The sequence below is a fragment of the Taudactylus pleione genome, unplaced genomic scaffold (genome assembly GCF_031769625.1).
Source record: "Taudactylus pleione unplaced genomic scaffold, aTauple2 ptg000326l, whole genome shotgun sequence".
Taxonomy (NCBI): domain Eukaryota; kingdom Metazoa; phylum Chordata; class Amphibia; order Anura; family Myobatrachidae; genus Taudactylus; species Taudactylus pleione.
Window position 1 is genome coordinate 1,134,323 of NW_028284727.1, and position 17,860 is coordinate 1,152,182.

Here is a 17,860-nt window from a genome sequence, read left to right on the forward strand (position 1 = left end):
GACAGGTTTGCGCTTCTGTTTGTCCACATATTTACATTACATTGACCATAAAAATTTGATTTGGTGCTGGACCACCAGCCTGAGGCACCCCTGCAAGTGTCCTGAGGCACCCCAGCGCACAGTTTGGGAACCACTGCTATAGTGTGAGAATAATTCATGAGGAGTAAATTAAAGAGCAAATTAATGAAATGACTTGGATGTCACCAATTCTATAGGACAGACAGGAAACTTTTATTTTGTGCAAAATAACTTTATAGTCAAGTTGTGATGTCAGCCATGAATTCTGTGTTTGGTATGTTAACACTGTGAATACATAGCTGCTAGGGTTCTGACATATAGGTGTATTTTGCCATCAGTTGCATATTATTAATTGTATTTCTTTAGAAGCAGATTATATATACAGAATAACCGCACATAAGCAGCCTTCTTTCCTTTCAGTGTGGTATGTGCTTAACCTTCAGAGAACTAGGTGGGGTGTGACATACCCCAGCAAGATTTAAACTCCTATAACTTTTTTAAAAACTCTGCGCGCAAGTTGCTGTTTCGTGTAGCTAGAGCTGCGAGGTTGCAAGTTTCCATAGTAATGGCGATTTAGTGCGGCAAGCGCTAGCGGAGTGAGTATACGTGCGTACGGGCATCTCATAGCCCAACTGGTTTGGCATACAATATTTCGGGGGGGGTTTATAACTTTTTGATACATAGCTTGTTATTTATACTGTTTGATGCTTGGTTTTAGGAACAGACTCCAAAATGTCTTTTTGACTTCGGGATGAAGACATATATGCAGACCTTTTTTTTAAAAAAGTTGTTACTAGAAGACTTATAAGTTTAGTTCGTAAAAAATAGATTTATTTTTGTTTTCTTGTTTTAAAAGATTAAAAGTTGAATCCCTTTTTAGTATTTTGCTTATTTTTTATACCTTAAGGGACAAGAATCGATGTTACGACTCAGAATTAATGTCATACGATGGTGAAGTATAGAATTGGTATGAGATACCACACATTTTGCACCTGGTTCATGGAAGGTTAAAGCAAGAGACCCTAATAACAAGCTAATAACAATAATAAGACCCTAATAACAGATCAGACAAGAGCAAAATTGTACGTTTAGCAAAACAAACAAATGGTCAGGACTAAATGTCTAAAACTTTTACTCCAGAGTTCAATAATGTACCTTTTTTAGTTAAACTCTAAAGAATCTTAAAATACTTAAAAAAGTACTTTATTATAAGCAATATTTGTATTTTTGATTATAAGGATATTAGAATTCTCCTAATTTATATATAACCCTCTGGGACAACATATACATAATTATAATCTTCACATATACATATTTATAATCTCCAGCATGATTTCCAAAACACAATAATATGCATAATAAAGAAACACACAAAAGCAAAACCCTACATTGAGTTGTTTTTTTAAATTTATATTCCCCCAATCAGTAAAATGATTTACAAAGCATGTAACTGTCCAATCAGTTCTATTGACTTATTTACAGAGATATTTAACAATAGTTAAGCGTGTTGATTGCCATTAGAGTGACTGTTAACCAGTAAGAGTTTTTGAGAATCAACAAGTTCCCAAACATATAACCTTCACAGAGTGAATGACTTCATGAAGATGGCTTAGAATAATTCCAACTCAGCAAATCTAATTCTATCAGGGCAGGAGGCTCTCTTCTGCTGACTATAGATTGGAATTGAAAGGCAGCGAGAGACTGAGCCATACAAGCCATCAGGTAGGCAGTTAGTGAATAAATGGTTTCTCTGGTAGGGTTTCCTGATGGAGAACTTGACGGAAGTATGATACAGAGGAAATTTAATATATGTTGAGGGATATAAATAAAAATTATGTTTACTGGCCCTTTAACCAATACCAGACTGCCTCACATATATAAACTTTGGCTCAGACTTCAGTGAAACTTGTCTGCGCTCTTTAAATGGCAGAGTAGCTGGCACCTGTGAAGGGGTTCCTTCACCACCAGTGTTGGAAAGCAGACAGTCTGTGCCTATAATTTATTACATACAGCCGATCACTATATACATAGTGTTCAACATGAATGCATGTTACAGTACAGTCACATTGAGTTTGCCATGTTAACCAACAGTATCGAGTATGCATCCAGCACGGGGCAGCCGTTTCAGGGTAGTGTTAGCAATCCAGGTATTCCCTGTATCTCTGACTTATAAGATCACATAACAGTTTGCATGTCAGCTAGCATTAGATTACTAAAATGATGTAGGTGGGAGAACATACAACAATTTAAAAGTAAGAAAAAAAAAAAATCGAATTTAAATGAAAAAGAGTTAACAGTCCCACATCTCATACAAGAGCACAATATAGTGAAAAAATTACTGGAACTGTGTGGATCTGTTAAATTGGAGACACCCTGCAGCAGTAAAAGAGATCTCTAAAACACAGGAAAATTAAAAGGAAAATACTGCGCTGGTGTGCCTCTGTCAGAAAACCTCAACAATTGGTCAATATTGGTCACACATAATTTTATTACAAAAAAGACACAAATACATACATATAACACTATACAATAATAATAATGAACCTCAAAATGCCTAATCTGTAGAGGCTAATATGACACTAATGATGTGTACCATGGAAATATCCCATAAAGGTAATACAGTGGCAATGTCCCAAGTGTAAAAATTAACTACACACGGATTTCTAACCGTGATAGGGAAGGAAATCCAGCACTTGATGAAATAAGTGAATCATGTAATTGAACAGTCCTGGCCCGCAAATGTTACAGGAAAAAAGGAGATCGGGATAGCACCTGTTTGGATAATAAGGACCCGCTTGTAGCTTAATGAACGGAGCCCCAAACAAGGGATTTTACTCACGGAGCGTCTCTGGGTCAATGCTTCACATAAGCTAGGTGAAGTAGCAGGCTAAGTCTCCTTGGAATGCCTGCAGCGGTCTCGCTCTCTCACTCTCTCCGCCGGCGGAGGGGAACGAGCGGTCTCCCTGCCAAGCCAACCTGTGCAAGTCGGGAGTCTCCACGTGATCCGCCGCACCAGCAGCTGCGTTGGTAATCAGGTGAGAATGGAAGACAGCGTCTGGTCTCAGTGGTGGCTCAATGATGGCTGGGAGGATTTATATTGTAAAAAATCCAAATGATCTCCAGTACTTCCAATAGCAGGTATCAAGATGCAGGATAAAATAGTTACAATGAGGTAGCAGCAACGCGTTTCGGCAATGGCCTTTATCAAGCTGGATAATTCCTCATCATATGGATACGATTTAAATAGAGGGGTCATGTCTTTCATTGGTTAATCAAAATTAACCCTTTGAATCTATGATTATTTTAAGCATCCTACTAATTTCATTTAACCTTTTGTAGTCACAACAGTTTATCACGGCCTATAATTCATTCAAATCAATATATTAACACATAAAACATACATTCTGATACACAAAATTAGTTAATTGATTATTAAAAATACGTACAGATAATTGATATTCTGACAAAAATATGACGGAGAATATATTAATAAAAAAATAGGTCCATAGGGTTCCACAGGATACCTTGGGGGTATAGGTGTGACGTCAGTCATCGGGCACCAAAGAGTTAAGCTTTCAGCCTCCCAGGATGCACTAGGTCCCCCTCCTATACCCCGCCCCCGTGCCAAGGCATCTCAGTTACGTACCAAGCCATAGGCCGGAGGAGGAGAAGGAAGAGAGAGAACAAAGATCTGGACACATACAAGAATCACATTCTCACCAGAGGGAGACGGAAAACCGGTGACCAGAGCAAAGCCCATCTGCAGCACAGGTGCGACAGGGCGGGAGTCCTGTGGAACCCTATGGACTTCGTAGAAATAGAGATAACAAGGATAAGTTCTTACCATATCTCATATTTTCTACTTCAGGGTCCATAGGGTATCCACAGGATACCTTGGGGATGTCCCAAAGCAGTATCCTTTAAGGGTGGGGACGCTCCTGTGCAGAAAGGAGAATACGCCGCCCGAAGGAAGCATCCTGAGAGGCAAAGGTGTCAAACCTGTAATACCTCACGAAGGTATGGACAGAGGACCACGTAGCAGCCTTGCAGATCTGGACTGCAGAGGCACCACGTCGAGCTGCCCACGAAGGACCCACAGACCTAGTGGAATGAGCCTTCACAGAAGGAGGAACCGGCAGGCCTTCATGAAGATAAGCTTCAGAAATAGCCATACGGATCCAGGCTGCCAAAGTTTGCTTTGAAGCAGGCCAACCCTTTTTACGGAAGCCATAGAGGACAAACAAAGCGTCCGACTTCCTAAACGAAGAAGTGCGGTCAACATAAGTCCTTAAGGCCCGCACAACATCCAAAGAGGCCTCACCCACGGAAAGACCCGGTGAGTTAAAGGCCGGAACAATGATTTCCTCGTTAACATGAAACTGGGAAACAACTTTGGGAAGAAACTCGGGACGAGTGCGGAGCACTGCCCTGTTCCCATGAAAAACCAAGAAAGGGGGTCTACAAGAAAGAGCCCCTAACTCAGAAACACGTCTGGCTGAAGCAATAGCCAGAAGGAAAACAGTCTTAGCTGTTAGCCATTTAAGATCCACTGAGCCCAGTGGTTCAAACGGCGGTCCTTGGAGAGCCCTCAGGACCACAGCCAAATCCCAAGGCGCCACAGGTGGAACAAAGGGCGGCTGAATGCGGACAACACCTTGCATAAAGGTGCGTACATCCGGGATTATAGTAATCCTACGGTGAAACCAGACAGACAGGGCCGAAACCTGTACCTTCAAAAAAGCAAGGCGAAGCCCATGATCTAGTCCAGCTTGTAGGAAGGCGAGAATCCGAGACAGACGAAACTCCCGCGGTGCATAACCTCTCGGTCGACACCACTGGAAGAACGTATGCCACACACGATGGTATATCCTCGCGGAAGACGGTTTCCGAGCTCGCAACATGGTATGCACCACAGAGCTGGAAAACCCCCGGGACCTCAGCATGACCGTCTCAACAGCCACGCCGTCAAAGACAGCCGAGTCAGGTCCGGGTGAAGACAAGGACCCTGAGACAGAAGGTCCGGTCGTAGCGGCAACCGCAGAGGACTGACCACGGACAGACCCTGAAGGTCTGAGAACCAGTGCCGTCTGGGCCACGCGGGAGCCATCAACAGGAGCGTCCCTCCTTCCTGTTTGAATTTCCGGATTACCCGTGGAAGAAGGGAGACCGGAGGGAACAGGTATGCGAACCGGAACGTCCACCGGACGGACAGAGCATCCACCAGAGACGCCCCTCGTCTCTTGTGCGAGACCCGTACACCGGCAACTGGTTGTTGTGCCGGGACGCCATGAGGTCGATCTCTGGAAGACCCCACCTGTCCACCAGCAGTTGAAAAACGTCCGGGTGCAGGGACCATTCCCCCGGATGAACGTCCTGGCGACTTGGAAAGTCCGCCTCCCAATTTAGCACTCCCGGAATGAAGACCGCTGATATGGCCGGAAGATTGCGCTCCGCCCAAACCAGGATCCGAGAGACCTCTACGAGAGCCGCCCGACTGCGGGTTCCTCCTTGCCTGTTTGTGTAGGCCACGGTGGTAGCGTTGTCCGACTGGACCTGTACCTGGTGACCCTGGAGAAACCGATGTGCCTGCTGGAGAGCATTGAAGACCGCACGGATTGCCAAGATATTTATGGGAAGCTCCGCTTCTGTCGGCGTCCACCTGCCCTGGAACAAGTGTGGACCCAAAACCGCTCCCCAGCCCCGAAGACTGGCGTCCGTTGTCAACAGGACCCAATTTGGAACCCAGAACGGACGTCCCTTGTTGAGGTGGGTCGTCTGTAACCACCAAGCAAGGGACAGGCGAACTTCCGGGGCCAGCACAATCGTCTGGGACTTCAGAGACTGAGGCAGCCCGTTCCACTTGGACAGGATCAGGTGCTGCAGAGGTCTGGAGTGAAACTGGGCGTATTCCACCATGTCGAACACCGATACCATGGAGCCCAGTAACCTCATCGCCGAGTGTAGGAAACACCCGGCTGCTGTGCAGACAACTGCGCACCCTTGACTGTAAATCAGAGATCTTGTCCTCCGTCACGAAGATCCTTTGCTGTCCCGAGTCCAATAAGGCTCCAAGATGCAGAATCCTCCGAGACGGGATTAGAGTGGACTTCTGCCAGTTGATTAGCCAGCCGTGCCGTTGCAGCAGTGCAATGGTCAGGTCCAAGTGGCGTAACAGGAGCTCTGGAGATCCTGCCACCAATAACAGGTCGTCCAAGTACGGCAACATGCGGACTCCCTGCAGCCGCAGAGAAGCCGCCATGACCGCCATCACCTTGGTGAAAACCCGTGGTGTTGTCGCCAGGCCAAAAGGTAACGCCCGAAACTGGAAGTGGTCACTGCAGATTGCAAACCTGAGGAACTGTTGATGGCGCAAAAGAATAGGGACATGCAGGTAAGCATCCTGTATGTCCAATGACACCATGTAGTCCCCAGGTTCCAGCGCCAGAATGATGGACCGTAGGGTCTCCATCCGAAACTTACCTGCAAAGACCTGTTGAGTGCTTTGAGGTTGAGAATCGGACGATACGACCCATTGGGTTTCTGTACCAAAAAAAGATTTGAATAGAAACCCTGGCCCCTCTGGGAGAATGGAACAGGCACTATAACTCCAGCCTGGAGCATAGTGTGCAATACCTTCCGCAGCTCCGTAGCCTTGTTCCGGTCTGATGGTAGACCCGTGGTGAAGAATCGAGCCGCGGATCTGTGCCGGAAGGAGAGGGCGTACCCGTGGGAGACCACCTCCAGAATCCAAGTGTCTGTCGTAGTGGTTGACCAACACTGGGCGAACTGCAGCAGGCGGCCTCCCACCCTGGGATCCCCCAAAGGGAGGCCCGGACCGTCAGGCCGCAGGCTTGTCATCTGGCTTGGGGGCCGGACGTCTGGTACTCCATGTCTGCTTCCGGGGCTTGACCGATTTCTTAGGGCCAGCCTGTCAAGGAAACGTCTGTGGTTTGGGCCTGCCCTGGGCCCTAGATGACCGAAAGGACGATGGTCCAGAACCAGAAGGAGCAGCGGCCGACGGGAGACAAGCCGATTTGGCTGCCGCTAGCGTGGCCACAATCTTATCCAGATCCGGACTGAAGAGAACTTCTCCGGTAAACGGCAACGCCTCCAGACCCTTTTTGGAATCTGCGTCCGCCTTCCAGGATCGCAGCCACAAGGTGCGACGAGCAGCTACCGCTGCTGAAGAAATCCTAGACACCAGAGTACTAATGTCTAGGGCCGCCTCGTTGATGTAGGTGGCCGAATCACGGAGATTGCCAATCAACTCTGCCTGTTCGGCCGGACAGTCGGAATCAAAAGAAGCCTCTAATGAATCCGCCCAGCGCTCCATCGCTCTGGCAACCCAGCAAATGGCCATAGCCGGCCGTGCTGCCCCCCCCCCCCCCGCAAGGGAAAAAGTGGACTTCAGGCAGATCTCCACCTTGCGGTCCGTAGCATCCTTAAGGGAGGACATGGATGGCATCGGCAATGTGGCACTACGGACAGGACGGGTCACGTGAGAATCCACCTGTGGAGGGGATTCCCACTTTGCAAAATAATTATCCGCGAACGGATAAGCCACCGCCAGGCGTCTCTGCGGCTGGTATCTTTTGCCAGGCTGTTTCCACGCCTCCTCTAAATGGTCCACCAACTGACCCGAAAGAGGAAAGACTGTGGCATCGCCCTTCACATCTTTGAAAAAGGCATACTTAGATTTAGCTGCTGGGGGAACTTCGTCCTCAATCACCAAGGCTGTGCGGACCGCCTGAATAAGTCCAGGAATATATACTTTGGACTTAGCATCAGCGTCCTTAGCATGGAGAGGTTCCTGATCGTAAGGATCCAGAATCTCGCCATCATCAGACGTCCCCTCATCATCCTCATAAGGAGCCGACAGAGACGCCACCGGCCGTTTATGCGGCCGCATCACAGACTCCCCTTGCAACACATGCGACAAGTGCTGTACAGAACTCGTCAGGGAGTTAACCCACGCTGGCTCCTGAAAAACCGGGAGTGGGGAAATAGGGAGACTGTGGGGTACCACCAATTGTCGTGGGAAACCCTGCATGGGTGACGACACCACTGACTGCTGGGACAAACCCATCGGTGTAAACGCGGGCTGCGGAGCTAACTGGCCCACTAAGGCTGTAAGCGCTTGAGCGAAACAAGCCCAGGGCGGCTCCTGTACCGGTGCAGTAACCGTAAGAGGCCGCGCCATAGACAAACACTGCCGGCAGAGGCCCTCCGCGCTCCCCTCCCCCTCCGTTAACGGTACTTTACACGTAGTACACTGTAGCCGGAGGGGAAAATCACTTTCAGTCATGATGGCACCACGTATGTGACCCCTCTCACCAATTATATATTTAAGAGGCGAGAGACCACCATGCAGCACCGCACCGCAAGGGCTTAGCAGAAAAAACAGGGACAGCATAAAGCTGACAGTTTAGAAAAAAAAGTTACAGGCAGCAGCGCTAGCACAGTCACATACAATGCAGAGAAATAACAATTCCTGCACTAACAGCGCTGATCACTCAACTACACAGACACAGGGCCTGGTAGGACACAGCGCTGCATACACAGACCTGACCACAGCGGAGGAGAGGTATGCGGGGGGGACCCAGACCACGATGCTTCCAATGCAGGCTTCCAGCAGCGTTCACCATGCTTCAGAAAAGATGGCCACGAGGAGCAGAGAGAAGGCTGGCCTGGGGGAGGAGCGCTGACACAGGGCCAGTCAGCACAGTGCAGAGAGGGCTGTGTGCAGCGGGGGAGGCGCCGGCTGTGAGACAGGGAAGGCGCGCTCCCCTGGGCATTTAACCCCTGGGACGCCGCAGTGCTACTGCTCTGCTGCGGTCCGCTGTCCCAGGGGGTAGTGGAAGCGCAGGTTGGTCGCCTGGCTCCACGCTGCAGCCAGTCCCCAGGGAGCCCCCTGCCTGGGGACTTAGGACCATGTGATCAGCGGGGACCCCCCGCGGGACCCCGCTGCTTACCTCTGTCACCCTTGAATCCGGCCATGGTCCGGAACATCTGGGGTCACCGCTAGCTGTGACCCCAGATGTCCACCAGCATCCCCCGGATCAGTACCGGCGTTCTGGTACCGGCGGGGTGTAGGGAAGACAGCATGGACGTCAGGACTGACTGTCCATGCTGTTCATCCAGATGTGCAGCCACAGCTGCATGAAGAAAAAGCTTCAGGGGCTCTTCTAAGCCCCCCTCTAGCAGGTGCCTCCGACTACGGCCGGGCACCAAACGAAACGGAGATGCCTTGGCTCGGGGGCGGGGTATAGGAGGGGGACCTAGTGCACCCTAGGAGGCTGAAAGCTTAACTCTTTGGTGCCCGATTACTGACGTCACACCTATACCCCCAAGGTATCCTGTGGATACCCTATGGACCCTGAAGTAGAAATTTATATATATATATATATATATATATATATATGTGTATATATATATATATATATATACACACACACACACACACACATATATATATATATATATATATATATAAAAATGATCGTAAAACTAAAAATATTGAAAATATTAATTCATAAATTTAAATAAAAATAATAATAAATATTACTTCGTAAAAGTTTAAGGAACAATCATCCCTATATATCAAGAACACACACATATATATATATATATATATATATATATATGTACACATAGTATACACATATATACACACCTGCATACATATATACATATACTACCCATGTGTATAATTATTGAAAAGATTTATTGGCATACATTTTTATTAAAATCAATTAGCATTAAGTCATTAGAATCAATTATATCTATCAACACCATAAATGACAACCAGCAGGTTCAAAATAGATTAAATTGGATGAACACTAAATAGTGTACCTTAATATAGAGAAGTACATGAGCTAAAAATTAATTAAGGAAAAGTCCCACAAAAACCACAACACCAATATCGAAAAAGAATCAATAGAGTGAGGTATATATTATATTATACACCATTGACGCTATGGATAAACACTAATTAATGTACCTTAATATAGAGAAGTACATAGGTTACATATTGGGGAAAGATCCCACAAAAACCAACAGCAACAACAGTATCAAAGAAGAATCAAAAGAGAATCAAAACAGTGAGGGCTACAGGTGCAAGGTATAATTATGTACCCCATTGACCAGTCAGTACATATGGGGCACAAACAACCTGCACCTATGCCGTCACTCCATGAATTCCAAGGCTTCATTAAGTCCATCTGGTGCTAGTGTCTGTAGCTTAAAAATCCACCTCGATTCAGCGTGGCATAAATTTCTAAATCTATCACCTCCCCTAGGGGTTTTGCATTCAAGTTCCACTCCCAAACGTTTAAGACCACTAGGGTCTTTCAAATGAGCCTCAAAGAAAATTTATATTTTCAATATTTTTAGTTTTAAGATCATATATATATATATATTTTATTATATTTTTTTATTAAATATATTTTATTCTCCGTCATATTTTTGTCAGAATATCAATTATCTGTACGTATTTTTATTAATCAATTAACTTATTTTGTGTATCAGAATGTATGTTTTATGTATTAATGTATTGATTGGAACTAATTATAGGCCGTGATAAACTGTTGTGACTACAAAAGGTTAAATGAAATTAGTAGGATGCTTAAAATGATCATAGATTGAAAGGGTTAATTTTGATTAACCAATGAAAGAGATGACCCCTCTATTTAAATTGTATCCATATGATGAGGAATTATCCAGCTTGATAAAGGTCATTGCCGAAACGCGTTGCTGCTACCTCATTCTAACTATTTTATCCAGCATCTTGATACCTGCTATTGGAAGTACTGGAGATCATTTGGATTTTTTACAATATAAGTCCTCCCAGCCATCATTGAGCCACCACTGAGACCGGACGCTGTCTTCCATACTCACCTGATTACCAACACAGCTGCTGGTGCGGCGGATCACGTGGAGACTTCCGACTTGCACAGGTTGGCTTGGCACGGAGGCCGCTCGTTCCCCTCCTCCGGCGGAGAGAGTGAGAGAGCGAGACCGCTGCAGGCATTCCAAGGAGACTTAGCCTGCTACTTCACCTAGCTTATGTTAAGCATTGAGCCAGAGACGCTCCGTGAGTAAAATCCCTTGTTTGATGCTCCGTTCATTAAGCTACAAGCGGGTCCTTATTATCCAAACAGGCGCTATCCCGATCTCCTTTTTTCCTGTAACATTTGCGGGCCAGGACTGTTCAATTACATGATTCACTTATTTCATCAAGTGATGGATTTCCTTCCCTATCACGGTTATAAATCCGTGTGTGGTTAATTTTTACACTTGGGACATTGCCACTCTTACCTTTATTGGATATTTCCATGGTACACATCATTAGTGTCATATTAGCCTCTACAGATTAGGCATTTTGAGGTTCATTATTGTTATTGTATTGTGTTATATGTATGTATTTGTGTCTTTTTTGTAATAAAATGTGTGACCAATATTGACCAATTGATTTTCTGACAGAGACACACCAGCGCAGTATTTTCCTTTTAAAAGTCCCACATCTCAGGTCCCTCTTTGAGTTCGTCAAAATTGTGTAGCTGATTTATTTGCAAGATAGTCGCTAAAAACCAAGCAAAAAAATTAATACAATAAGAGGCAACCTGACCACTTCTGGCACTATACTCACTTACTGTACTAACTAATTTCAAATAAAGAAGTTTTGCGTCCATCCAAGACTCAAGAGAACTATCTGATTAAATAGGGTTTTATATTTTAGGAACAGCACTATTTCCCCTTAGAATCACCTGAAATCACTGTAGTGAAAAAATGTGTAAAAGGGGGTTCATCACAAAAGGCTGAGGTGCAAACATCTCCAAGGTAACATCATGTGTCTTGCTTTGCATTCATGCACTTACTGTAGGTATCTAAGTGCATTGGTTAATGAAGCAACAGAATGCATTTGCAGAGACACGGAAGTCGGTGACAGTCAACGCGAGGCGTTGATAGAACGCCTTTATTCCATATTTCCTTTGTAAGAACAAAGTAGGAGCACCAATGTGCCTAGTTTTGTGCAGCTGGGTAAAAAAAGATTTTTATTTTTTTTTTATTATTCAGAGCACGAAGACATCGAAACAAAACAATTAATTGTTACTAGACAGCACTTTGTAGGTGTTCTGGGCACAACGGACATTCCATGTACTTAAAGAGGACATCCATTTATCAACGATATACTGTATGAGAGCGTTTTGTGTTTGTAAGACAACCGCACAACTCTTGTGTACAATAACATGCCTTAAGGTGCGCATACACACACAACGATTTTTTGAAGGATTATCGATAACGATATCGTTTATCGTTCAATCGTTGAAAAAATCATTCACTTTCTGAGTTAAAACGAACGATCGTTAATGCGCGTTCACGTTTGTAGTTCAATCAGACTGACCAACTCAACGATTTTCAGTAAGGGAATATGAAAAATCATTTGAAGTTCAAAAAAATCGTTCATTACATTTAGTAAATGAACGATTTTAGTAAACTATTTTTGTTAATTTTTCCCTTTAAAAAATGAACTAAAATAGTTTATTAAAATCGTTCATTTATTAAATCGTTGTGTGTGTATGCACCTTAAGTATTAGGCTATGAATTTTTAAAGAACATCCCTAATTAAACGTTTCGGTAAAATTTTATGTTATTTTTTTTAGTTTGTAATTAATATTGATGAAGTCATTTACCTATTTAATTTAGTCCTATTTTGTAGACCTTTATTGTATTTAAAGTGTACTGGACACGTCCACCTGAATCTAAAAAACATTTGTACCAGGGGTATAAATGTGTATATGATACACAGAAATATTCTGAAGGGTATGTTTAATTACACAAAAATAATTAAGATAAGCGGTTCAGTTCTACTCTGTTACATTCGGATTTGAAAAACCATCTTATTGGTATCTGAGTCTCACATGTTTTGGATATCCAATAAAATAAATCCAAACTTGCGCTAATCTGGCGAAAAGAAAAGAGTAAAACCAAAATGCTCATATCTAAAAATAAATACCTAAATGGCGCTGTAACAGCAGTATAAATCAATTGAGATTATACATGCATTTCATACAGTACACTATTGAAAAAAATATATATACAAATTCCAAGCTAATATAAAGTAGTATGGAAAAAGTATGTGCTTACAGAGTGTAATAGCTTACCTCATCATGGTCAATGTCAGCATCTCCACTGATGACAATGCGCTTTTCAATTCGGGTTTCAGATATTCCTCCTTTTCCAGTCTAAAGGCAAAACAGTATTTGTAACTTCGCCCTCTTGCAACAAAATATACATACAATTCAATGAGATGCATTTTATACCACTTCAAAACGTGAAATAAAAGTAAAGTCAGATTGATCAGGTAATAGTCAGATCATAGGGGGCAGCACGATAACAGTTTATGCGGTAATTTCACAGTCCTCTTCTGACCACATTCTCCACTAGTCCCAATTAACACCTCGTAGATCTTATCCTATGCCAACCAACATCTGAATGTCATATTGGTAATAGACATGTATGCAATCAGTAGCCAACCAACTATAAAAACACACTAAGGGGATGACTGACCGACCAGGGTTGGGTACGGGATGCAGTCGCTCGTAATCCCAGCGGTCAGAATCCGGATGCAGACATGGTTAAGATACAGACACTTGTCAGTCAGTATGCTAAATCTCTCCCCTACCCTAACCCTCCCTGCCTCCTAAACCTAACCAGCCCCCCCAGCACCCTAAGCCCTAATACTTAACGTCGGGATTCTTAGTACCGTCATCACGACTGTCAGCATTATGACCGCATAGCGACTGACCACAAGAAATCTGAACTTTCAGCTTGGTAAAGATATGCTATAAAGGCTGTATTTGATGATACCTTGGTGATGTGTGTTGTTGTAGTGGTTAGTACAGAATCCGATGTGATGGTCTGAGCACTCAATAAAATCCCAGGTTCATTGTCTCCACTACCATCCAGCTTTATGGAAGAAAAACAGACAACACAAGTTAGCAATCCCCAGTAGGTCATGTTTCAGCTAGTCTCTTAATCATATACAGAATGTATCTGATTAACTGGAACAAGAACAACCCAAACTGCATAACCTGTACCATGTGTGTGAGGATTTGAAACTCAAAATACTGCACTAATGATCGCTATATGATAATACAACTGCTATAGCAAATCAAAACTTATAACCTATCAAGCAAGTTGAAATGATTTCAGCGTCATTCCCAAGTATCTGCAGGCTACATGTTCTGTCTTATATACTTTGTGTGATCCATTATTTCTGCTTTATATATAATGCATACTAAAAGTCTGTTCACATATGCAGCTTCAGCACATTCTATCACACTACATTAAAAAAAAATCTGTATTTTAAAAAAAATAGCTTAAAAACATGCAAATCTGTAAAAATATGTTGGTCTAAGGCCAGCTACATATCAGACAATATATTGGACAATATATACCATTCCGACACAAATCGAAACAATATATCGACCATATCGCTCAGAGTGTACCCTCAATCGTGCATTCTTGTGCATAGTCAGCGAGGTCGACCCATCTGATGTGCTGCATGTCAGATGGGCTGACCATGCTGATGACGGCATGCAGGTGAATGCGGGATGGAAGGGTATATCGAGCGGTCGTACGCCGGATTGCAGTGTGTACAGCCGCCCGATATATCCTTCCATCGTCCGTGTGGTCGGCCAGGATACATGTCGTCCTGATCTAACCGTAACTGGTCTAACATCGCACTACAGCCCCAGATATTGGTAAGTTGATTTAATCAGCCACAGTATTGCATGAGTAACTATCTATCCTTGTACATCTTGAGAGTCCATGACAGTGGATTCTAAAATCTTAATAAAGCCCCAATCATGGGCTCCCTGGGACTGGTTACTGATATTTGTCTTTTCTATCTGATCCTCCACTGGCATATTTATGTGCAATAGGGATGCGTGAGACTGGCGCCAATTTCCCTGTTAGATCCAATGGTAGATCCAGACGTACAGCTTGTAACGGCAGGAGCCATTCAACAATGTCCCTCAAAAGAGGGTTATGGAAGTACAGGATGGTTCCAGTGCTTTCTATGATCTATCCTATGAATTTGTTTGATCGTGTTCTCCATGTGTTCGGAGATATGTAAAAGACAGATTAGCAATATCGTATAATACTGTAAAAAAAAAAAAGTATTCTCTTTTAAGAAATATAAACGCACTCACCATTTACCATTCATCGTGATCCTGCGGTGAGTTGCAAAATGCAACGTAGATCTGGATACCTTTGGGTCACTTCAGATCAGTGTAGATAGATAGGCGGAAATACATATGACAGGCCTCCATAGTGCAAATCAGTAAACCCAACATAAGGTCCTACAGGGTTATGTAGTATACTCACCTTGGATGGGGTGTGATGGAAGCATTGGACATTTTTATTTAAAGACCGATGTACGTTGGTTTAATATAGTTTGTGTTGATATTCACATCCAAAAGAATTTGCTTAAAAAAATCCAGTAATCAAATGATTCATAATTTATTAGTCAATAATGCTGTTATCTAATTTACACCAGATGATGATAAAAATAATATTCATTATGGGTAGAGACATTGCAAAAAATGATTACAATGAAATAACGTAATTTAGATTAAAAAGATAATTTTTATGTTATCTATGAATAAAATAAAAAGAAAAATAATTTTAAAAACAGAATACGTAGTTGTTAAATGAAAAGTGGAGAACCAATGGGTGGTTACCTAGCAACGCATTTCACAGAACCAACGTCTGCTTCCTCAGGCTGATAATTTTTAGGTTATTTTTTTTATCTAAATTACATTATTTCAATTGTGTCTTTCACCCACCGGTAAATGGTGAGTGCGTTTATATTTCTTAAAAGAGAAAACTTTTTTTGACTGTATCATACGATATTGATATTCTGTCTTTACATATCTCCGAACACATCGAGAACACTATCAAATAAATTCATAGGATATATCATAGAAAGCGCTGGAACCATCATGTACTTCCATATTAATGTGCAAACTAACAGTGTCACTGCTATTGCTCAGTGACCGCAAAATCCACGCTACAGACTCAGGTTTTAAAATTGAGCGACCGTGTGAGCGTGCAGCAGCAGCTGGGCCAATAACATCCTCAGCGTCTCCCAAGCAATCACCACGGGCAGCGTCTCTTCATCTAATCTAATCTCATCTAAAGCCTGAGACCTTTGTCCTTCCCTCCCTGCCCGACAGCATGCCTCTCCACTCTGCAGACTCTGTATCGGGCATCCTTCTTGGCCGCACGCATGGCCAGGCCCCTTCAGCAGCCTGCGCTCCATCTTCGACTCCTTCCGCCAGCTCTCTGCACAAAGGCCGGGGAGGTAGACACTGCAAGGGGACAGTAGGGAGCTGGAGGCGGAAAACAGTGACCCGGCCGGGGTCCCCCAGCAGTAAGGAGGTAACCACTACCCCAACTCCTGTCTACCCTTACCCCCAGTATTGCCTGCCTCTAACCCCCTCCTTGCCCCTCCAGTACTGCCTGCACCTAACCCCCTTCTTGCCCCCCAATACTGCCCCAGCTGCTGTCTACCCTTATCCCCTCCCTACCCCCCGCACTGCCTGGCCCTAACCTCCTCCTTGCCTCCCAGTACTGCGCCAGCTGCAATCTATCCTTGCCCCCCCTTTCCCCAGTACTGCCTGCCCCAGCCATCTCCTTGTCCTTCAGCACTGCCACAACTGCTGTTTGCACTTACCCCCTCCCTACCACCTGCCCTTACTCCCCCCCCTACACACAGGTCAACCCCAACTTCTCCCTGCCTTTACCCTCAGCTCTACTACAACTGCTGCTTACCTTTAACCCCCTCTACTCTAACAGCTAAATGCCCTTAACTCCCCCTACTCTAACAGCTAAATGCCCCCAGCCCTGTCCCGACTGCTGCCTGCCCTTACCCCCCATATGTGATGGGACCCAGAAACCGTGAAGTAGAACCCCAGAATTTTTTTTTGCTCAGCACGAACACTGATTGCTCATGTCAAACGGTAATGCAATTTGGGATCATCTGCATTTGTAAATTAACCATAGTGTATCCATTATTATTATACGGATTCCTCCTGGGGTACTGTATATTGATGGAAAAGGTGGTTAGCGTCAATGTTTGAAATTTATTCCAAATGTTAGATACTGGCTTTTGGGATTCTAGTCAACTATCTTTCATCACCTCCCTTACTGATTAATATATACTTCACATACTACAGAGGTGTATAATTACTCATAGCTGTATTCCTTGTTATATACATAATCAGATAGTTATGTGAACCTTGTTTTATATTCTTGCCGTCAATATTTTCGGTGTTTGAGGTTTCATTGTATGTAATAAATTGTATTTTACAATTGTGTTAAGTATTTGCACTCCTTTTGATTGTGAACATAAATGGCATAACTTTGTTTCTTCTTTGTAATTATTTTTAATTTGCGGGTTATACAGATTGACCATAATAAAGGAGCAGCATGCACACTAATTCTAGATTCGTTTTTTTGCAAACTTTTTGCACCCATATTCATTTTTGTCAATTATGTGTTTAAACAGTAGTTTGATAGCAGCAAGATAATGATAGCAAACTCATTACAAAGTACAATGAAGTAAAAGTCAGAAATGCACACTGACATGTATAAAGGTATATCGTGAAATACAATAGCACTGTCATTCAATATTATGAGGGTGTGTGTATGTGTGGGAGGTTGTACCAGTTAAAGACCAGTAATCTTAAAATACACATTTTATATGAAGAGCTACTACTAATATATAAAATGAATTAAAAAGTTTCCTTATCTTGACTAATCTTGTGATGTGTGA

The 17,860-nt window shown here is 43.7% G+C and overlaps 1 protein-coding gene across 13 annotated transcripts in view; it reads right to left on the bottom strand.

The window, feature by feature from the left end:
- Positions 1-17,860, bottom strand: part of EPB41L2 (erythrocyte membrane protein band 4.1 like 2) — a 258,307-nt gene that overhangs the window by 15,924 nt on the left and 224,523 nt on the right. For all 13 annotated transcript variants that reach the window (XM_088443090.1, XM_088443088.1, XM_088443086.1 and 10 more), the window contains 2 exons: positions 13,888-13,986; positions 13,182-13,262 (listed from right to left, as the gene is read on the bottom strand). In XM_088443090.1, coding sequence (XP_088299216.1) covers positions 13,182-13,262; positions 13,888-13,986 — 180 coding nt within the window. The remainder of the gene's footprint in view (positions 1-13,181; positions 13,263-13,887; positions 13,987-17,860) is intronic.